General features: G+C 42.3%; 1 protein-coding gene and 1 long non-coding RNA gene across 2 annotated transcripts in view; one reads left to right on the top strand and one right to left on the bottom strand.

Annotated features, from left to right (window-relative positions):
- The window catches only part of wdfy3 (WD repeat and FYVE domain containing 3), a 144,392-nt gene that overhangs the window by 40,220 nt on the left and 80,104 nt on the right, over positions 1-24,068 (bottom strand). The window contains exons 19-33 of the mRNA XM_050051244.1: positions 23,021-23,121; positions 16,649-16,867; positions 14,771-14,952; positions 12,170-12,401; positions 11,851-12,011; positions 9,012-9,123; positions 8,721-8,911; positions 8,389-8,541; positions 7,955-8,028; positions 7,643-7,804; positions 7,349-7,443; positions 7,069-7,189; positions 6,656-6,873; positions 4,303-4,499; positions 1,798-1,932 (exon numbers count right to left, since the gene is read on the bottom strand). Coding sequence (XP_049907201.1) covers positions 1,798-1,932; positions 4,303-4,499; positions 6,656-6,873; positions 7,069-7,189; positions 7,349-7,443; positions 7,643-7,804; positions 7,955-8,028; positions 8,389-8,541; positions 8,721-8,911; positions 9,012-9,123; positions 11,851-12,011; positions 12,170-12,401; positions 14,771-14,952; positions 16,649-16,867; positions 23,021-23,121 — 2,353 coding nt within the window. The remainder of the gene's footprint in view (positions 1-1,797; positions 1,933-4,302; positions 4,500-6,655; positions 6,874-7,068; positions 7,190-7,348; positions 7,444-7,642; positions 7,805-7,954; positions 8,029-8,388; positions 8,542-8,720; positions 8,912-9,011; positions 9,124-11,850; positions 12,012-12,169; positions 12,402-14,770; positions 14,953-16,648; positions 16,868-23,020; positions 23,122-24,068) is intronic.
- LOC126394435 (uncharacterized) overlaps positions 1-24,068 on the top strand; it is a 310,194-nt gene that overhangs the window by 228,841 nt on the left and 57,285 nt on the right. The window lies entirely within an intron of this gene.

Genomic DNA, 24,068 nt, shown 5'->3' with positions numbered 1-24,068 from the left:
CAACAGTCCAAGCTCAACAGTCCAAAATGGCGGTAGCGCCCCTAGTGGCTGTTGGCAGAAATTCAACGGAGCTTCGCCTCTTGGTATCCATGCTCTTTGCTATAACTCGCCGCATTCACAGACAAACACTTGTCTTTATCTGGACACATTTTCCCCACAAATACAACATGCTAACATTATTAGCACAAGCCTATGGCATTTTGCATTGTATAAAGTAGCCTAGCAACTAGCGGACTTTTCCTCTGCTCACATGAAGCCAGGGACAACAGCAACATTTAACAAAGGTAACGTTACAAAATTCGGCTCCATTACAACTCACAAGGATCACTGACAGATCAACTATCGTCTAAATAAATACAACATGCTAACATTATTAGCACAAGCCTATGGCATTTTACATTGTATAAATTAGCATAGCGACCAGCGGAGATTTCCTTTGATCATATGAAGCCAGGATAAATCACACACAGGACTTAAAATGCTATTTTTGTGGAGGCTTTATTGTCTTCACAATTTATTGATTCTTATCTGGTAAAGTAAATAAAAGCTTTGTTTCCACTGAGGGAAATGGTTTCAAGTTCCAAAAACAGGAGACAGGAGGTCTGCGTCGCTGCAAGGTGTAGTTACATTTCTGGGGAGGTGTACGTCAGGCTACGGCTCTAAAAAGTGTTGCTGGATATGCAGTCATGTAATGCAAATTGACCCTATATTGATACAAACAGTGTTGTCTAAATCTATATCCTGCTTGAAAATATATCAATATATATCGTACATAGTCGTTATGACGCCCAGCCCTATGAGGTAGAATAATGGAGCAGGGGGACAGAGTGGTCTCGCCTTTAAGCCACCACAGGAGGTCAAATATTTGTGGCAATTTAGTCCTCACAAATTAAAATTCAAGACTATTTAATTACTCTTAAGGCCTAATACTAATAAATACATTGAATTTATGACATTTTAGACTTTTTAAGGACCCGCAGACACCCTGAATGGTTTTTATTCAGTCATCATTTTTAGAGGCAGTGGAAGTGCCAGTGTTTCAGTACAACTCTCAGACAGTCTGGAGGATCTAAGTCGTTCAGCAGCAGTCGTGTCGTGAGTAAGAGTGAGGCTCTTAGCTCCCAGGAGGTCGAGTGAAGCTTCTCAGCAACCAGCGGCGAGCACTGTGCGATTCACAGAGGAACTCTCGAGCGTGTGGAGGAGTGGGGATAAAAACAGCATGTGTGCCGAGTCATTTTTGTTGGATTAATGGAGCTTAAAAAGACACCTTTAAAGAATCCAGATGGCAACTGCTGGGAAATCCCACATAAAGAACCACTTAAAACAGGACTGATGAACATAAGGAACCTCTGACATCGAGTTTAGAAAGTAAAGTAAAATTAATCTGCTTTCGGTGAAAGGTTTTGGATCCCATTAGTCAAATTAAGGGTTGAGATCTCTCTCTTAAATTCTAACTATGCAGCTGGAATATAAATCCTGAGAGTGTTATGTCCTCAAGAAATCAAATGGCATTTTCTGTACTTTTGTGTTGATCAGGTTTCATTATCGCACTTCATTATTTTACAAGTAAAAATAAAAAATATTGGGGTAATTAAATGTGCTGTAAACGTTATTTATCTTTCAAGTTTTATAAGGTCTTCGAATAGGTTTCATCCCGTAGGGCACATTAAATTAGATCTGTGCTTTGCCTTGGTAACAATAATAATAATCTTCATGAAAATGACTAAAGATAGATTCAAACAGAGCGTCTGACAGCCCGATGTTCTTCACAGTTTAAAGCTGAGCGCTGGTTCTCACCAGGTTGAGCATGCTGCGCAGCATGGCCAGCAGCAGGAAGGCCGCCTCGGTGTACACATTGTGGATGGAGCCCACTACGGTCCCACTGGAGGCCGGTATGCCAAAGATGAAGGTCCAGATGGAGTCCAGGTCAAACTGAGAGGACAAACACACACACTGGGGTAATAAACAGTCACAGAAACACACCACATATTACTACATGATACTACTGTCAGTGATGCATGTTTTGAACGAGGTGCTTTAACATCTGAAAACTGCTAATATTTGTATATCCGGAGTACAGTTTTTTAAAGCGGTTACAGTTGATGAATTTAAGCTTTTTCTGCTGATTTTTGGTTCGTCATACTGGATGAAAGCAGGCACAGTAACAGGAGCTGCAACTGTAAATTACCCTCATAATATGTTCAGACTCTGATGGCTGTTAAACTGTCAGAGATAATTATAACAGTAAATTCAACTCATAGGTTTAGGAAACAAATTTCAGTTTATATTGTGAATGTCCACATTATCCGGTGATGATTTCAATTGTTTTTAGGTTTAATTTGAGGTCAAATAAATCACGCTTTTTTAAAGCCTCATTTTTAAATTTCATATTAGGGCTGGACGATGAGGCGAAAATCAAATATCACGATATTTTTTTACCGAATACCTTGATATCGATATTGTGACAATAATGTAGGGTTGACTATTGGTGCTTTTACAAAATATTTATACAGTGAATTCTTTTATAAATATTTATCAGCAATGTGTATATTATGACAAAGTGGGTCAAGACTGATGAAAATAAATCTAATTCAATATCTAGTCTCATATCACGATATCGATATATTGCCCAGCCCTATTTCATATATACTGATTTCAGTAGGTGATTTGTTAATGCACAGATTTGATTGGTTGAGAAGTGTCACGTGAGATGCCTATACTTGTCAAGAGTTTGTCGGTTAGAAAGAGCAGGACGGCAGGTTAAACGGTAACTTTGGTATTTGTCAACCTGGACCCCATTTTCCCATCTTTTTGTGTCTAAGTGACTACTGGAAATTAGGCTGCACTGTAATCCCTGAAGGGAACTGCGCACCGTCAATGTACGTCCACTTGAAGTGTTAGTTTTTGCCTATGACAGGCTCACATTATTATTAAAAGTATCCGACAACATTATGGAAATGATCCCTACAGAGGCAGACTTTGCTTTTAAAGAGTAGGATCCTTTTTGTTTAACCAGAAACAGCCCCAAAATCACTGTTGTAAAACCAACCAGACTGCATTTAAATAAAATTTAATTAAATCATCGGCAGATCTGGTCAAATTCAAAACTGCAATAATCCTGTTCACTTCCGAGCAACATTAAAAAAATGTTTCGTGACAGGGAGGGGGGTTATAATTTAATTTAATTTAAAAAAAACAATGTGTTTGTACAACTAAGAAGAGTCTGTGTATTTCAGTGTGTGGGGTGGACGTGTGGAACAGGCTGTGTGATGAGTTGAAACACAGCACGAACATAAATCAATTTAAAAACTACACAAAAAGATATTTTTGGCAGATATATAGATGAGGAAAGGTTGTGTTAGGGGAGTGCATATTTATCTTCTAATACTGGGTGGGACTTGGACTGAAAATTAACTGTGTTTATTACTTATTTATTTAATTGGGCGGTAAACAGACTGGGGATAATTGTGTTTTAGTTATAAATAAATTTGGGAATTTGTTGAATAATATATGAGTTAAAAGAAGCAATGTAAGACAGGGGTAGGGACATATAAGTTTTACTTCTACCTACTCCTTTTCATTATGTTTTTTTTTAATTTTGGTTCAAAATTAAGTCATTTATTCATTCATTCATTTATCGTACGACACACTTAATTCAAAGTTGATAGAAACAAAATAAAAATAATGAAATATATTTTAGTCAATTTTTCCATTGTTCAATCACCAACTGGTTAAAATAAACCCTGACTTGACCCAGTCAGATGTGAAAATATGCTGCCGCTATACACGCTAAAATTATTGTTTATTTAAAATGGCGTCTGGTCTGTTTGGTACTGGTGATTTCGGATTTGTTTCTGGGCACACAAACAGGATCTTACTATTTAATAAAAAGGTCTATCTCTGTAGGGATCCTTTCCATATATTGTCAGACACTTCAATAACAGCTGAGCCTGTCAGTGGCAAAAACAGGCAATTGTGAGTTGTGAATTGATGGTGCTCTGTTGCCTACAGGAATTACACTGCAGCCGGTTTTGTCCCACTCAATACTGGACCAATTTCAAAAACTGTGGATCCCATTAATCACTTAGACACAACAACATGGGAAATACAGTCCAGGCTGGAAGATACCACAGTTACCCTTCAACATGGGGGATGCATTTTGGTCAAATCACCAACTTTATATAACACTAAAGAAATATTAGTTATAAATTCAGAGCAAAGAGAAAAAATGAATTACATGAATGTTTTAAATAAAACTGAGATGGGTATGAGTAGAAGAAAAAGAAGGTTGGGTATACTAACATGTACCTGCAGGCTGTCTGGCAGCTCCGTGACAGGCTGCTGCAGGAACAGCGCCATGAGCAGGAAGTAGAGCTCTGGCACGTTGGTGTGTTTGGGCAGCAGCGTCTGCAGCACAGGCAGTCCTGGGAAGTGGCACGCGTCCCGGTTGATCTCTCGCACCGTGGAGCGCCCACCAGCACTGCGGCCCACGTTGAAGCCTAGAGAGGGAGGTCGGAGAGTTAAAGGAACACTGCACAGAGGTAAACAGGTGGTGTTAGCACACACACCCTCTGACTATGGCATCTACTGGGAACTCTGTACACAGCTGCTGGGGCAGGTTTGTAAAGGAGGTGGTTATCGTAATAACCCAGGACGGTAATCCTCTAACTGAGCTAATCAGGCAGGGTTTAAACTGGAGACTGAGCACTAGCAAAATAACTTAAAAAGTAAGGATTCGGTTGACAAACTCCAAATCTTAAAGGGACAGTTCACCCTAAAATCAGAAGTACATATCTTTCCTCTTACCTGCAGAGCTGTTTATCAGTCTAGATTGCTTTGACACGAGATATCAGCTGTAGAGATGTCTGTCTTCTCTTAAATATAACAGATCTAGATGGCTCTCAGCTTGTGATGCTCAAAGCCCCCAAAAAATACATTTAAAGGCCTCAACAGCAATGTCTCCTTCCAGAAATCATGACCTGTAACTGTGTGCAGAAGGAAGCATTAGGGGTGGGAATCTCCAGGCACCTCACTATTGGATTCGATTATGATTCAGAGGGTAAAGATTTGATGATAAAACGATTATTGATGCATCACAATGCATCAAAATGTTTGATTTCAACACTTGATTTATTTTTCTCTTTCTTTTAAAATACAGCAGACTGTATTTTTCGTGATCCATAATTAAATGAACAGATTATTTTACTTGCATACAGTGTGGCTCTTGTCCTTCAACCTACCTCCATACCCTCACATTTTAACCAGGGGGTGCCAGTCAGATTGGATCCATCTGCAGATTCTTCATGTTCGCCTCCCATATGTCATTATTTAGACATTAAAGTAAAACAAGCTGCAGCTGCTGTCTTTTTTGAAGATGAATTAGCGCAAGTTAACTTCCGCTCATCTGCTCTCTAGACTGTCCGGGTGCTACGCTGACTTCGCAGTTGAGTTCCGCCTCTTTTGTATCGTCAACATCATGTTATGAATGAACATTTACATTTGTGAATTCATGCCAAATCGTCCACGTCTGCATCACAATGAATCTAAGAAGTGAATTTTTCCCCCACAGCTAGGAAGCATGCATCTACTCATGGATCAGAGGCTTGTGCTCGTGAAAGTGTAAGATGTAAACATTAATGGCGTTGTCCTCGGCTGAGCTGTAACGTAAGCTCGCTCAGTGCTGCTAGGTGAGCTCGCAGTAGATGCAAGCCTCCTCCTGCACAGTGATACAGTTGGCGGATGTAATTGGATAGAAAGAAAATACAGTTGTTCCTACATTAAACTGCTCACAACAAGGTCTGTGGATTATCTTGAATAACCAGGTCATGATTTCTGGAAAGAGACATTGATTTTTTGGAGCTACACACACCACAAGCTGAGTGTCATCTACTTTCATTATACTGGAGAACAGACAAACATCTCTACGGCTGATATCTCCAACACTCCGCAACTCACATAAAACAATCTAGATTAATTAACAGCGCTACAGGTGAGAGGAAATATATGTACTTTTGATTTTGAGGTGAACTGTCCCTTTAATACAATTAAGGGCTTCATCCTGGTAGCACACATTCTGACAATGCTACAGCAGTGGTTGTTCTGTTAGGCCAAGTCACTACTCAGCGTGGATTTCATAAGCAAGGTCAGTGGTTCTCAACCTGGTAAGATGATACTGAGTGAGGCTGTTTTGTAGTTTAAGAAATAAAAATCTTAAAGGTAAAAAAAAAATCTGCATTTCAAGGCAAAAATTAAAAACTGTGCAGGTTGAAAACCACTGAGCTCAGGAGGGACTACTGTCGCAGCAGCAGGGAGTGCAGGGAGGCAAAAAATGAGAAGACGAACCCTTGGCTGAGCGGCGCACAAACTGCGCAGCTTTGTGTTTACTGAACGAAGGCCAACTCCGACGGAAAGCGTTGCCAGAGTGAGGAGAGGCGTCTGCTGAGCCATATTACAACATACAGTATACACACTGCACATTATTACTGCATGCTTCTGACTCATCGAAGGGAAACTTAAAGAATGTCTGAGCTAAAATCAAGCACACGTCCTCGTAAGACAAATGTCTAAATCTTGAGTTGATATTGTGTCTCAGATTTTGTTTGATTAACTGTGTTGCCGTGGTGATCGTGAAGCCGCCCCAGGCTCGTGCACTCACCCAGCACTGTGCCGATCTTATTAGTCAGGACGGAGTCGGTGTGGTCGAGCCAGCCGCCTCCACACAGGCCCTCTTTGAAGCGGTTGAGGATGGATTGGTTGGAGAGCAGCACCACCAGGATCCACAGAGCTGCCGTGACCGTGCTGGAGTGAAGGTGCTCCTCCATGAACATCAAGAGCCAATCAAAGCCCAGCGTCCGTACCAGCTCCTCACACGCTCTGTGGGTGGGAGACAGAGAGCAAACGGGGTGAACTGACAATCTACAGCGTTGTAGTTTCTAAGATCCAGCGAATTCATATTATATTTGAAGACATTTGATACTTTCATTAAGATTCACATTTTGCCCTGGGAGTTTGGTTTTGGAGCTCAAGGCTTTCAGGACAAGCAGATACAGAAGGAGATTTTTGTCTTACTGGGCATTGACGGTGCACTTCTCTTTGGTGGTGAAGAGCAGTCTGAGCAGGTTGTCCAGCAGTCGGTTCCTCAGCAGGATGAGGTTGGCTGACAGCAGACCCCCGAAATCATCGTCATTACCTGAGGACACAAGAAATCGTGATATCACTCAGGTTAGAGAACATCTGAACACATATTTATCTATTTCACGAGCCAAATGTGATTTAAAATACCTGCTTTTGTATTTACCAACATTTGGCTGCATAAACAAGAGTATTAGTATATTTGATTAATTGTTACCTCCATCGATCTTCTCCTCGTTATTTATTTCCATGACCACAAACTTCTCACACACGGCAAATGTTGGAAGAGTGGAGGAGATGAACTGGCCAAACCTGTGACGGGAAAAACAAAAAAGACAATGATGTCGTTTTTGGCTTCAAGCTTGCGGTAAACACTAACAAATGCAATATGCAGAATAATCAGAGATGTTTCTGCTTCTTGTGATTTGCATATTCCATCTTTGCTTTATTCTTAATTAGACGTACAACAAGTTTTCTCCTTGAGGACAGGTATGTGTGACCGTGTGTTTACCTCAGCAGATCATACTGGTTGGGGAAGCCCTGCAGCAGCAGACTGAGCACGTTGCTGATGGCAGCTACGGTCGGCTGGGACAGTGAGGTATCTCTCAGAGTCAACAGCAGCCTTGGGACCAGCTGAAACTCCCTCAGCAGTTTGGCATTTTTAGCCGCCTCGCTGTTCAATACAGAAAGTACGAAACACAGTTTATTCAGAGTTCAGCTTCTTTGCTGAAATGGGAGTGATGGTGCCAGTGAAATGATATTATTCATCACTCACTACTTAAATACTTTTTTATTCAGGGCGTTAAAAAGTTTTGACACTTGCCTGGATTCCGTCAGCAGCTCGATGAAATGCTCAAACAGAGACAGATGGAGCTCGTAGGGAGCGTGGAGCCAGACCTGAGGAGCAGAAGGAGCAGACTGAGACCTCTGCGACACAAGTTGTGTTTGGCAACACAAACTGCTGGCAGAGCGAGGATGTATCTTGGCACAGAGCAGCCCAGTTTCTAAAAGGTTCAACAGCCATGTAAAAAAACTTTCATCTCCTTCGGTCGCAGCACCCAGTGCATCCCAAAATATACCTGCGACTCGCTGCTTCATCAGCCAGACAGATGCTTATAGCTGGTCAGCTGCCAAAATAGTTATTTCAACTGCTGGACCGCGATTATGCAGTCGAATCTCATTAGTTTGATGAAGAGTGCTTTATTTCATTAGCATTTACTGGCATCTCAGATCCATTTGCCCCCCCCCGGCTCTCACCTCAAAGTCACAGAGCAGGTCCTGGAAGGCAGTGGAGTTGGGAATGATGGAGGTCTCGTGGCCGCTGTCGACTGTTCCCACCAGAGAGAAGGTGAGGTGGAGGATGTGGCTGTTGAGCAGCGAGCGCTTTTTCTTGAGTAGCATAGCCAGCAGCTGCAAGAGAGATAGCTTAGTCATCACATGTCATTATATTGTTGATGTCAGGTCACATGTTTTATTCACCAGGTGTATTAACTTGACGAAGCTGTAAATCAGTCTTTATGGTTTTCGGAACGACAGAATGTATGAAATAAAGTTTGGAGTTTAATTCAAACTGTAGACTTGTCTCTCACCTGGTAGCCTTTGATGCGCTCCATTTCCTTACTGGCCAGCGGGTTGCTCTTCACAACACACACCAAAGCTTTGACAGCTGCGTACAGCCCCTCCACATCTGACGCCATGGCAACCAGGCCCAAGATGGCCGCAGCCCCGCCCACATACTGCAGGTTGGTGGCCACAGGTTTGGCCACAAAGGCACGGACACCTGCAGGGGTAAAAGGAAGAAAAGGTGTGTTTTTCTTTAGTAAAGCTGCAGAAAATGTGACAGTTTAAAGTTTATAAGTTTGGTCACAGACTTAGTTTACCTAAATATCCAATGACAGCGGCGCCGATGGTACGAGCTGGTCCGTTGAGGTGGCCGGCGGCGTTATGAATCAGCTTGACTGGAGTGGCGTTTTCATGAGAGGACACAGTGAGCTACAGAGGAAGAAGAGAAGAGGTTCAGTGAAAACATCCCAATCAAAACACACACACACACTTTTTAAAGTAGTAAACCATTTCTCTCACTCTATCACCGTTCTGCATGATGTTCTTCTGTTTTGTTGTGTTGTGTTAGTGAACATTGCTCGTTGTGGATATGGTTGTTTCAGGAGCATGAGAATTTAGTGTTGCAAGCTGCAGTCTTGAATCACAGTCTGAACTTTCTAAAAGGCTCTTATTCCGCCTGCTAGAATGAAATATGGGACCAATTAAGCAAGTCAAGAGGAAAAGAGGCAGCACACTCTGCTGCTCTGCAGAAAAATACTGCACTTGTGGAGCTCTATTTATTCACTTTAACATGATGGCCAATTTAGCAGGTGAAAAAGGTGTGAAAAAGACTCTTTATGTGGTGTTTCTTTTTAGTATTAATGAGAAAGCAGTGAAAAATTTACAGCCTGTATCTTTATTATAAAACTCCCATGTATTGTCTTCGCTGCTGGTGCTATGCTCCGCTCTCTTCCTATTCTCCAACAGGTCCCTGCGGCGGCAGAAATGCTGCCTCTGCACTTCCTCGCCGTTTGCTTGCTGTGAGTTGCCGCGGGCCGAGGCTTAGCAGGGAGAGCCGAGCAGGCTGGGAAATAACTTGACAGGTGGGGAGAGAGATAAGGGCGGAGGAGGGAGCTCATTTGGAGCTCAAACACACACATAATAGGATGGTGTGATCCTTACTCTAAACGCATGAACATCCGTGCAGGTAGATTGACAGCATTTTATCTGTAGAGGAGTGAGTTTGACCTCTGCACGCCACGATGCAGCTGCACGTACGCCTGTGTATGTGTGTATAAACATTTATAAACGGAGAGTTAGCGATAGAAACCTCCACAAAATCTTTTATGGGTGTGTTTATTTATTATTTAGGATCTTTTTTATCTGCTAACTTTGCAGTTTTGCTAAAGGTCTGCACTGAACTATCACCGCTCTCAGCGCTGAGGGGAAAGAGCTGTTTCTTTTTTCAGCCAGTTACATCAGTCAGACATGATGTAATGTAAGTCAGTGAGCTCAAGACTCCGCTCAGTCAGACTCCACCTTTCTCCCACGGGAGGCCCACTCAGTAAAACTTTAGGAAAGTGAATTTGCTACTGAAAACAAGTGCTCACATCATTTGACATTATTTCAGGCAAACTGGAGAAAATCTACAAAAGCTTTTTCGCACTTTTGAAAAAGAATAAATTCACAGTCTTTTTTGTTAAATATCGTGATAACAACATCATTATATCACTTGCAATAAATGAACAGATCTTGCTTTCTGCTGCGTCAGTGTGCTGCTAAAATACAACAAATTGCATGCTGAATAAAAAAGTGAAAGGTAAATATTTCTAGCCGTCTTTTATTGAACAAATGGGACAATAAACTGAGCACAAATGGCACCAATTAAATAAGGAATAATAGCTACATTTTAAAATGTAGTTTTAAAGTCACCTCAAAATATTAATATCACATTCTTTAATGGTGTGTTGACAACGCAAGACAATAAAAAATGATACACTGTGCAGCCCTGATTTGTAGATTCTTAATCAAACTCTTGAGGGGGATTTTCAGCTCTATGCAGACCTGACGCCGTAGCCTACATAATTGCCTATGCACGTGACCTACGCTGTTGCAAGCATTTATACTTGTGCGGTGGTGTGTCTGTGTCACTCTGCAGTTACACCTCCAAAACACTAGTCGGTGGCGGGGTTTCTGTGAAGTGCTAAGTTTAGTTGATTCAAAACACACATTAAACACACATTAAACATGGCTTAAATGAGACAATTTCAAACACAAGTACACAAATCAGCTTCACTATAACTCGCAGCATTCACAGACAAACACTTGTCTTTATCTGGACACATTTTCCCCACAAATACAACATGCTAATGTTTTTAGCACAAGCCTATGGCATTTTACATTCTATAAATTAGCCTAGCAGCTAGCAGACTTTTCCTCTACTCAAATGAAGCCAGGGACAACAGCAACATGTATCAAAGGTAACGTCACAATACTGAACACATTTTCCCCACAAATACAACATTATTAGTACAAGCCTATGGCATTTTACATTCTATAAATTAGCCTAGCGAGGAGCAGAGATTTCCTCTGCTCATATGAAGCCAGGATAAATCACACACAAGACTTAAAATGTTATTTTTGTGGAGGCTTTACTGTCTTCACAATTTACTGTTTCTTATCTGTGAAATGGTTTCAGCTTGCAAAAATAGAGGGGAGGTCTGTGTTGCTGCGACGTGTAGGTACACACCATACGTACGGCGTAGGCTCTATGTCGACGCAGAGCCTACGCCGTAGTACTAATCTCGCTTTACAGTATCTCTGACAATAAACCAGATAAAATTCTTAACTACTCCAAAGAGCAGCTTTAGGAGCGAGCCAGCAAGTGTTATACCAATAATTATATTTTGGACACACTCATTCTCCATTTTTATTTTCAAAACAGCTCCAGTCTATGTGTTACTTTCAGCCCGTTCATCTCAGCCTCACTTTTTCAGTCTCTTGTTTCTACTTGTTCATGACAAAGTTCCCAAAAATGTGAATTTTCAGACTCCTTTTTGTTCAGGGTTAGGAACTACAAATTAGCACCAGCTGTTTATGCATCATTTTATGAAACATACTGACATGAATACATAACCATGAAATGAATAACTTCCACTGAGCAGAGGTTCGTCTGACCTGTTTGGCGATGGCTTTGCTGTCCAGTTTGTTGTAGACCTTCCTGATCTTGGCCACAGTGAGAGTGGAGACAGAGAGTGCATAGAGACTGAAGGACACCTTCTCCTCTGGGACCAACGCCACTGGGGAGGCTGGTGCTACCTCTGTCTTTGAGTCTTTACCTGGGATAATAAAAGGTATTAAGATAAGATTTTAATTTGACAGACGTGTGAGGAAAGGTGATAAAACGACAAAAAGTAAAGGGAGGTTATACAGAAGATGGTACACAAAATTAAAGAGTAAACTTTTCAAGGCAGCTGAAACCAAGAGGACCACTCACAGGGCAGGTAGACAGCCTGGAAGCTGCCGACGTAGTTGGGTCCCAGTTCATAGATGGCGGCGACGCTGGTGGCAGGCAGGACCTCCTCCAGGAAGTGGCTGGGCCCCAGACGCCACACCAGGCTGGAGAGCTGGCGCTGGGCAGGCGGCGTCCCCACGTACCCGTACACAGTGCTCAGCACAGGAGGGTTGGTGGAGCCGGAGCCGCCCGGTGCACTGTGGACGTAGTGGAGCTGGAGGAGAGAAGAGGAGGGTAAAGATACAGGTGAGTAACTTCTATAGGGATTCATCACATTCAGGAAGAGTACCCTCATTATTCATAAATCATCAGTTTGAGGGCTGATTATTCAGTAATTAATAGAAGCTGCAATTGCTCTTGTTGCTGGGTAAATCCGTTTTTTCATTTTGCTCCAAAGAGCCCCACATGAATCCTTTGAGACAGAATACTTAAGAGATTTGTCCTTCACAGACACCCATTCCTAGAGGGCAAAAATCAAAACCACAAGTGCACCCTAACATGCACACAGACCCATAACATACATACATACGAGCAGCTTGTTGTTTCCTGTACGAGGGCCTCAGCAGGAAATGAAGCTGTCGTTATCAGCAGTGCTGAGAGGAAGCTGAGACTTGTGGTCTGCCGAGCCGTTCCCCTGCTCTGCTCTCTAATCTCAGGGGAATCTAAAGTCACTAAACCGCAAGCCACATTAAAGCGAGCCGGCTGCTGTGCTGCAGGGTGGCTGTGTAAAGCCTGGTGAATGTTAATGTATGTCTGTGCTTCTTTTTATTAAGACAGTGGTCAGTGTTCCAGTATTTTGAGCTAATTGTTCCATTTTTGTATTTCCCATCACAGCAGGGCAAACAAAGCTTCACTCCACAGCAGAGGACAGTGATTCAGTTACTTGCTTGCTGATGCCGTTACCAATAATATCAGCACTGTGTCATCCAGTGACTCCACACACCCACTCGGTCTCTGCTGCTTTATATAGTGGTCATCCTTAAATACAGATTTTAGTATACGTGGGGAGATCGGCCCGACATCTACTCTGTGTATTTCTATATATACGTCCATCTATATTACATGATACAAAGAAGAAGAAGAAACGGTGCACATCAGCATATTCTGACTGGGACTGTGTATGTGGAACAGTGCTGAATAATCACTTGGTCTATCAACAAAAATTTAATATACAACAATGCTGATTATCAACAAGGGCTGGGTTAAAATAATCGATTCATCAAGCATTTGAATGACCCGATACTGATTTATAAAATAAAAAATCAGTCTGAAGATGTGTGAAGATTAACCCCGATAATCTCGCCGGTAGTTATGAATGATCGTAGTATTGAGAAGCTCAGACGTTACTGGCTCTTTTCTCTGTAACTGTTAGCTTACTGTGTTTATATTTTGGTGTTGTTTGTTATCATGCTGCAGCAGCCTCTCCTCCTGCTGTCTGTGTGTCGAGGCTGCTGCGCCACTTTTACGCACACAGAGACACAAGAACACGGAGTAGAGATGCCGCGCTGCAGACACGGATAACTTGTGCTGATGACAACTACACTTGTTACTGCACGTGCAATAAAACCTCCACGAGGTAAAAGTCAATACACCTGATCATCAACATGTAGAAGAGCAATATTTCAATCTGCTCTATCCACAGTCTCTCATCTACTGCCGCTAATATTATAAATGAGCGCAGAGCATTTTACAGCTACAAGCAAACTGTTACTAACAAGCTGAAACAACAACTGTTTAAGGTAAAACTTAGTTTGTCTTGTATCTTAACATTTACTACGATCATGTGACCTGCAGGCAGTGAGTCTCCTCAGCAGCAGAGAGGACAGGAGGACGGATACTGACTGATGTCTGTGTTCTTTATTCTTTCTAAATCAGGAATATGATTTACTTTATTGACATTTTTATTTTGTTTCCAGTGAGATATTGAGTTTACATTGTGACTTTGCTGTTTTAATATCACTGCTGCTGCTCTAGAAACAATATTTAGTTATGAAATATTCAGTTTTATTCCTGTTCTGACTTTATTTGTTTTTAAAAAATAATTCCTTGTAAAATTTACAGTATTAGTTCTCTGGCAAAAGTTGGTATTGGAACTGAAACATCCCCAATGGAATCAAAGCGAATCGTAAATTGGGGAATCAAATCGCTTCAGGAAGTCAGTGGCGATATCCTGCCCCATGATCAATTAATCATTTAGGTCATTTATCAAGCAGGAACACCAAATAATCTCCAGTTTCAGGTTCTCAAATGTGATGATATGCTGCTTATCTCTGTTTTATTATACCCTTAACTGGATATCTTTGAGTTTTGGGCTGTTCATCAGAAAAAATTGAAAGCACGTCCTCAGGATTTAGCCATGTGGGATGATCCTTTTTCACTTTGTTTAAATACTGAAGCTACAAATAATTTACTAAAACTAATCTATAGCCAAATCACATATGAGATCATTAGTTGTAGCCCTAATTTTGTAAACTGCACACAACTGTACATGATATATTCGATAAGATATTACTCTGTCAACATCAAACCTCTGAGAAAGACTTTGGCCGTGCCTGCATGATGTCACCCAGTCTGTAACTTTACCTTGACGGTGTTGATGAGCTGGCCGTCGATGTACAGCGTGGCCATGCTGTTCTTCAGCATGCCTTTGCTCATGACCAGCACCAGGTGGTGCCACTGGCCCTCCGCGATCAGCTCGCCGCAGCGGAAACGAGCACAGCAGGGCAGGATCTCATAGAAGGAGGCTTCTTCACTCGACTCATCCGCTGCTTGATGGGGGAGAGGGAAGCAGAGGGCAGTATCGATGAGTCAGAGGGTGAGGGCGGACATTAAACATGACCTCTGGGTTACTGACAGAAATCCCACAAGGGACGGCTTTATGAAGTGGAACAGATATGCAGACTTCTCCCTCCTTCACCCCCCCAAAACCCAGCACACATGAACAAGGCAATACTTGAAAAATATAAACTTTTAAACACAACATATAAACAGTTTCTAGATTCAAATAAAAACTGAGATGTGAAATCCCTCCGTTGAGAACATCCACTATATCAAATTCTGTGAGTGCTGACATTTATTTACAAACAAGACTAGTTTAAAGCCCGGCTTCAGTGTGTTTCGGCATTTTTTATAATATTTTTAGATTCTTCTGAGTCATTTCCTGACAATGTTGATCAGCCACACTCTTCACCAAATAGTTTTTGACAAATAACTTAATTTTGTGGCCAAAGTCAAAAAGAGAATGTTGCTAAAACAAGAGGATGACGTATGACTATAGTAGGATCTGCAGTTTATGCGTCATCCTCCAAGCTAGCACAGGTGCACTGTACCTCTTTGTGTCTAAATGGCAAACCAATAAATATTGTCATGAGCATAAACCCACACTGAGCAGTGACTCTGATGGGTTAACTTGTTCATGAGCACACACCAACTGAGCCAGAGAACGAGTTGAGAGCTGCTGCTCAGCGACACTTTGGTTCCGCAGGATGAAAAAACGAAGAGGCACAGGCAGTGTCTCCCAAAATATGAGAAGACTCAAAAACAGCACACACATCCAAAAATGATAAATACTGGGTGCTGGACAGACGAACAAATACAAATGTACAAAAACAGGTCCACACACCAGAAACTGCTCCTTTTGGAAATTTTAATTGTATCACCACATGGGATGTTTCGGGTACCAGCCCTTTGTATGTCTCCCAAAATGGTTCCCAACTGGTCCAGCCACGGGGGCCAGATTTCTTCTTAGTCATTAGTTTAAGGTCCACACAGTTGAATATATTCAGCGTCATACTTGTGTTTGGTCATGTCATCAAGCTAGTTTGCCGTCTGTTAGTCTCTCACTCTACAGCAGTAAACAGCACTCCAAAATAAAAGCTCTGTGTTAGAAATTCACTGTACTTCAAAATAAAGTGTGTTTCTTTTCAAACAACACGTTCGCGGGTCACTTGCCGTCCATTCAGAATGGACCCGTGACTCACCAGTTGGGATCCACTGGTCTATATGATCTGATGACCCCCATCTTTTTGGGGGATCCATGTTTTCAAGTGAAGGACATGAAGAAAAATCCTCCTCATAACTTATGTGCTATTGCTATGCGTGCTAATGATGTTCAGCATTACATAAACGCTAGAATGGCAATCTGGAATACGTCAAACTGCTAGCCACACTCCTATTCTCTGTTTGAGAAAGATTGTTGTTTGCCAAACAGGAAGTAACACTAGCTGGAGTGGAGCTTTAAACTTGACAGTATGCACGGGACCAAACTACTGAAAAAACAAACTGTATGTCAGGTTAAGTAAACATACTAAATATCTTCATGGCTCAGAGTTGTGTGTAAATATTGACTTCTCTCACTGCAGAGTCGCCACCATGACCCATTCATATCCACTTTGCTTATTATCTGGACTCCACCTGATGCAGTAAATGAAACAGGTTGTAATATTTTACAGCTGTACTCACAGTAGGTCTGCAGCAGCTCCTCCTTGGTGGAGACGGTGAGCGAGCGGTCTTTGGCAGACAGCACCACCGCCAGGCAGACGTAGTGCTGCTCCGAGGACGTGGCTCTGCGGACGATGGTCAGCAGTCGCACCGGGTGGGCCTGAGGAGCTGTGCTGAAACGCTCCACGCAGAACCAGGTGGAGTAGCTCAGGCCTGACGGAGGAGGGAACAAGCGCTCTCCTGGAGGTGAAAGAAACATTTCAAATGTTTATGTTTTTGTCAGCTACAGTAGGGTCTGTTCATCATAAAGCTTTCTAGGCTGCATCCACAAATTTTGCTCCGGGATTTCCAAAACAACATGAACTGACCCAAGTGAGGAGCTATGAACCAAAACTATAAATCTTAATACTGCAACACTGAACTGTGGGAAATATGTCACACACATTCTTGCCTTCAGGACCACTGGTGTGTTCACCATATTGGGTTTCCAGCATGTTTGCCTGTGAGACATTTTCACTGATCTACTGAGTGCCACAGATATTGTCATTTTTGGACAGACTGCGTGTTTACTCTTGTTTTGCTGCTGCCGGCAGCTACTTTATATTACAGCCAAAATGGAGCTGGAATTGTCTACAATTTCTACAGTGCTGTAAAAACGTTTAATGTGAATTTTATTCATGCATTAAAGCTGCCTGGCTTTATTGTGTTTAATATTGTTGCTCTCATTTTATTTTAATGTAATCTGTGATCTTGAATATTATGTTTATTTTGTTCTTTCGGGGTGAAACATCAGTAAGCCTCCTGAGTCAACTTATCTCACCTCTACAAGTCATTCATTATTTTTCTGGCTTATCATATTTTCCACAAGTTTGTAATCACTTCACTTAAGTGCATCTATCTCTGGCAAATAAACCAAACTAAATTATGTTAGCATTTATACAGAATTGCTTCCTGTCAGAACACTGACAGGGGAATTTACAAACTAGTTGCGTAGCTTTCGCTAACTATGCACAAATAAGACAGGTAGAAACTGTGCACTACACAAACCACAAAGAATGAAATGCACTCCTAACAGTGCTGTCAAGCAAATAGCATGTTGGTGCTACTGTGATGTCAGCACATGTTAAATTAGGCAATATGCATACATTTGGTGACAGGTCACAACGGTAAGAGCTAATAGCCACATACAGACACAGTGAAAATACTTCAGAAAATTAATGGTAACTGAAATGCATTTATAAGGCGTGTCACACCAATACCCCTTTTCCACAGTCATGGTTTGGGCCGTCAGCCCAGCACAGCAGGGATTTGCATTTCCATTACAGCAGGGCTACCTTCTTGAAGGTGTATCTTACACTGATGACGGCTTGTCTTGAGTGATGATATCTAAAAGCAGCAGGCTGATCCACGACTAAACTGGCTGTTTCTGCTTTCACTCTTCCTCCCTGCCGTATTATTAGACTTGTCTTTATTGAAAAAAAGCCGCTAACAAAATTCTGCTAATTCGGTAATTAACACATTTAATTTCCTGTAGATTCTTCACAATAAAAGTCCCGTTATTTTGTTATGTATAAACCTTTATTGTGAAGCAGCAAAATAAGGAAACGTTGAGTTTTCGAGCAGCAACTTCACATGAAACAGTAAAATAAAGCAGATATCTTAAGTAAAAACAGGACGCAGGAGAGAAACTAAACTCAAAACAAAAGAGATTCAGTTAGAAGCTACAAAAGTACTGAGAGCTGAACACACAGAGACTTTTTAAAATGTCTTTCTCTCTGGTTTCCTGCAGACAGAGGTGAGTAAAGTCTCGCAGCACACACACTTGTTTGGGGGGGGAGAAAGGGGGTCATTGGGGGTTCGCTGCGGTCAGTAAGAAGTCACTGCTACCCCCTTGAGGGCGGGTGACCCGGCTTTTGGACCTACTCCTGAGGAGATCCATCTCCGGCACAGCTTGGTGTGGCAGAACATGTCTAAACTGACAATGGAAACAAAAATCTGCGAGGGCTTTACATGCCGTGGCCAAGAGTGACAACAGAAAAAGGGTACAAGAGTTTTCTAGTGATGATTTCTAGTGACTGTAGCCAGGCAAAGTCAACATCATGCCAGGTGTGCCTCTGCACTTTGTTGGTGAAGACCTGTAGCTTGGGGTCTGAAAGTTTCCTTTCTGTGTTTTAGACCTCTAGACGGGCAGAAAGCAGTTGCAAGTGACTCACAGTGCTATCAGCGGCCACAATCTAGTCTTTGAGAATTCACCCCTGTGTGTGAAGAAAAGATCTTAACTCAGCCTTCAGGGCAGAACTGGGAAGACAACGTTTGTGCTACAATCAAAAAGAGCACACAAAACAATACAGGGCCATATGAGAATAAGTTACACAGTGTTGGACTGAGCTGCCAAAACCTGAAGGCAGAAATGAGTCTTTGAGAAACATAGTCCTGCAGCTTGATGAGCTAACACCTCACAGCACTGCACACTCACTGTGCCTCAGGATCAGGCTGTCACTCAACAGGTTATCAGACTGGACCAAATTAAAATTGGCCAGAATATCAGAATTCACTGTCATGCTGGCACGCCACCATCTGCTCCGAGCCAGAGGAGCAGGGATTGATTTTTGTATTTGGCCTTACTGGAGGACAGACATAACCACAAGCTAAATGCGAGTTCACTGATACCATTAATTGTTATTTTGTGGAGCTGACTGTGGACTTATGGGATGTGGATTACAGAAGAAGAAACAAAATGTTGCAGGAGAAGCTGCATTGGATCTGACGCAAGAACAAAGGCACTGTGATGAAAACAGGTGTGAGGGAATACATCTTGTGAGTATCAGTAGACGGCTGATACAACAGAGGCGCCATGAGCTCCTGAGCACACTGAGAATATTTCTGATGAATGAGCCTCTTGATGATGTCATCCAAGGATATGGGTCAGATAGGAGTGTGATAGGGGAGGAAAGAAGGGGAGGAAGGAGGAGGGGAGGGAACACGTAAAGGATTGGAAGAGGAAAGACAAAAATGGACTGAGGGCTGGAGACTGAGATGAGAGATGAAAAGGACAGAGAAAAGGGAAGATGTGAGTGACAGGAAGAAACGAGGGAGGAAAAGAGCATGGTCTATAAATAGTGTTGGGTGACTGGCTGGAGAAGACAGGAGGAGGAGAGCGTGGGGTGGATGAGTGCAGAGGGAGCGGATGAACAGGTAAACAGATGGAAAGTGATAGTAATGTATGAGTGGATGAGGAGGGGGGGGTTGATTAAGAGGAGAGGAGAGGAGAGGAGAGGAGAGGAGAGGGGATGGGATGGGATGGGATGGGATGGGATGGGATGGGATGGGATGGGATGGGATGGGATAGGATAGGATAGGATAGGATAGGATAGGATAGGATGGGATAGGATAGGATAGGATAGGATAGGATAGGATAGGATAGGATAGGATAGGATAGGATAGGATAGGATAGGATAGGATAGGATAGGATAGGATAGGATAGGATAGGATAGGATAGGATAGGATAGGATAGGATAGGATAGGATAGGATAGGATAGGATAGGATAGGATAGGATAGGATAGGATAGGATAGGATAGGATAGGATAGGATAGGATAGGATAGGATAGGATAGGATAGGATAGGATAGGATAGGATAGGATAGGATAGGATAGGATAGGATAGGATAGGATAGGATAGGATAGGATAGGATAGGATAGGATAGGATAGGATAGGATAGGATAGGATAGGATAGGATAGGATAGGATAGGATAGGATAGGATAGGATAGGATAGGATAGGATAGGATAGGATAGGATAGGATAGGATAGGATAGGATAGGATAGGATAGGATAGGATAGGATAGGATAGGATAGGATAGGATAGGATAGGATAGGATAGGATAGGATAGGATAGGATAGGATAGGCTAGGCTAGGCTGGGATAGGCTGGGACAGGATAGGATAGGATAGGATAGGCTGGGATAGGATAGGATAGGATAGGATAGGATAGGATAGGATAGGACAGGATGGGACAGGATGGGACAGGATGGGATAGGATAGGATAGGATAGGCTAGGCTAGGCTGGGATAGGCTGGGACAGGATAGGATAGGATAGGATAGGCTGGGATAGGATAGGATAGGATAGGATAGGATAGGATAGGACAGGATGGGACAGGATGGGATAGGATAGGATAGGATAGGATAGGATAGCATAGGATAGGATGGGATAGGATGGGACAGGATAGGATAGGATAGGATAGGATATGATAGGATGGGATAGGATGGGATGGGATGGGATGGGATAGGATAGGATAGGATAGGATAGGATAGGCTGGGATAGGATAGGATAGGATGGCATAGGATAGGATAGAATAGGCTGGGATAGGCTGGGATAGGATGGGATAGGATAGCATAGCATAGGATAGGATAGGACAGGCTGGGATAGGATAGGATAGGATAGGCTGGGATAGGATAGGATAGGATAGGATAGAATAGGATAGGCTGGGATAGGATGGGACAGGATAGGATAGGAGAGGAGAGGAGAGGAGAGGAGAGGAGAGGAGAGGAGAGGAGAGGAGAGGAGTCTCGCTGTGCTTCATAAATACTAAATGAGGCTATAGACCAGAAACTCAACCGTAACGTCACAGATTAATTTTATCTCTGCCTTCAGGTCTTTTGGGTTGGGCTGTTTGGGTTTTAGGTGTTGTAGATTTTTCTTTCACACACACACACAGATGATGAAAACAGAGAACATCAGAAAAGATACACTCTTTGTGGGTAAGATAAAAAAATCCTGAGAGATTCAAAAAGAAGATGAAAGGAAGTGGGAATCAAGAGGAACGCAGGTGAACTGGGGAAAACAAAAGGAAGTGATGAGGAAGATGGTGCACAAAGACAACACTGCTAACAAGCTGACATAAGGATGGGAGTGGTGTGTGCAGTAAAACATTTAAGAAATGGGGCAAAATGTGCATGTTAGTGTTCAAAGAGGGAGTTGATGTGTTTCATGTGTGTGTTTCAGTGAGTTAAGATTAACAACAGGTGGGATGTGCAGCAGGCTTCAAACAGAATCTATTCCTGCTCTTTCACTGCTCCAGTAAAGAAAAGTTTTTATACCTCTATCACTTCTGAAACAACGATGGAACATGGTGATACCACGGGGACGAGACAAAACTAATTTTGCCAACTGTCAGTTTGTCGCCTGCCAAACTGGCTGGTAAAAGTGACAAATATGTACCAGACATTGGCCGTTGGTTGGTGGTTAAATCCCACCCTGGTATTAAAATACTTTCCCATGGTGCTGCACTGTTCTCCTGTTTGAGGAAAATGAAGAGCCAAATAAAGTGGGCCGACAATCTGACACCAAGTCACTGCTAAACATCAACTCAAATTGCTTCTAATAGTTTCCTCTTGTGTGTTATATTGAAATAACACTGGATAGACTGAATGTTTCCTATTTTAAGGTATAAAGCATTTGGATTCAAACACATCTTCTGAAGGGTTCAACTACATATATCCTCCTGAGACAAGGACTTTTGTTTGGTATGCATTTTCAATTTCTCTTGGCTATTTGGGATCAGTAGGAACCGATAAGTATAAAAAACTAAACATTGTCAACAATAATAAAGTCCCAATGTCCTCAAACGAGACGACAATAGAGTCCAAATGTCCTCAAACTAGATGATAATTGGTCAAATTTGTTGCCATATCAAACTACAAACATTATTAATCATAAATAAACAAGATTCAACCATTAGATGTGATCAGGTCTTGGAACTTGTCCACTTTTGCGTCGGGATCGGCTGCAGACTGACTTGGCAGAGATGGCTGCCATCTTGTTTTTACATGGATTAGTGTATTGTGCTCTTACTACCACTAGATGGCACAAAATGTGTCCACGAACGAGGACAACAGGTCTGAGTTAAGCAGAGTGAAGGATAACGTCAAGAAAACTCTCTATGCAACAACTCTCTGTACTTCCGTTATGATTTGCAGCTTTTCAGGCTTATTTTGTGGCTGAATACAATTTGCAGCTTCTTAAAATATGAATGAGGACAGTCTGCGGTCATTTTGACTTCACCACAAGCTGATCTGCTGTAGAAACAGGTGACATGCATCACATTCTTAAACCAGCCACTAGTGATTTGACCAGCTGAGTTGCAGGTGACACCATCAACCGGCTTGAGTCGAGCTCAGACGGCCAGTTCACACCTCTTCAACTTTTCTCTGCAACGTTCTAAAACGGTTTTGTCTCATCAAGAATCTTTGGTCTGAAATGGGCTTTACATGTTCTCTGTTAGTTCACCAACTAGTCCTGCAAGTCGTCATTACGTCTCTGTACTTCAAGGTGAACTGTAGAGAATAAGTTGGTAACCACTGTGCTACATTAACCTAGTGCAATGAAAACCACTCACCTGTTCCCATCCCGCTCAGCACGGCTCCGTCGCTGACACCTGAGGCGTTGGTGTTGTTGGTGGGAGCATTGTGGGGCGCCAGGCTGGGCAGAAACAGGCACCTGCGCAGGACAACAGAGGACAGATAAATGACTGTTATCTGGGGGAACAGCTGTAACAGATACAAAACATGTTGTCAGCTTACATGTGTAGTTATTGTAAAGGAGAATTACTGCAGCAGTCTCCATCCCTGGGATCAACTATTAGAAAGACTCTGCCGAGGTTACAAAGAACAGTCTGGTAATTCAAGCGCCGCAGACACAGAAGCTTTGTATTATAATATGGAAATCTCAACTGCCTAACACTCAAGGATTAATAATGTATGAGCGCAGGATAGAGGTAGGATGAAAGCATACATTCAGGCTGGTTTTTCAAAGGGAATCTGCTCGTACGCAGTCAGCTGCACCCCTCGCATTACAGCTTAGGTCAGTGCTAATACTACCACAATTAACAGATTATGACTGCAGAGAGATAAGAAAAGTAAAAGGTTTAAAAGTCTCCAGTAAGCTCCGTGCTAACACGATGGATTTTATTTTGTTTGATAGATGTCTGATGTCTGTATGAACTGTCATCCAGTGTTTCAAGGACTTCCACAGCGGACAAAGACTGACAATCATTCCTGAAAATTACAGAGAATTTGACTTGTGAGTCGGCGTTGTGTTTTGCTGACTCACTGCCTCTCAGAGAAGGTGCTATTTTCTCCTCTCTAATCATCCTGAACCAGCACTGAGGACACTGGCGCTCTGGGAAATGGACATGGGGATTTGGGTTTTTTTATTGGTGAAGACATAAGCTTCGTTAAAATCACAAGCAAATGTGGCCAAAATACGATTGTTTTGCTCTTATGTGACACATATCTGATCTTTTCAGAGTAGTGTGATCACAGAAATCTGATTTTTCAAATACAATCTCAGTTTCTAATTTGACATGTTTTCCGACACTGCTCGTCATGGACAGGCTGATAACTACGGTCGCAAATGGCCCTTATCTAGACCTAGTGTTTGGTTTG

The sequence above is a fragment of the Epinephelus moara genome, chromosome 8 (genome assembly GCF_006386435.1).
Source record: "Epinephelus moara isolate mb chromosome 8, YSFRI_EMoa_1.0, whole genome shotgun sequence".
NCBI lineage: Eukaryota > Metazoa > Chordata > Actinopteri > Perciformes > Serranidae > Epinephelus > Epinephelus moara.
The sequence above is the reverse complement of the archived record's forward strand: the minus strand, read 5'-3'. Positions and strand labels throughout refer to the sequence as shown.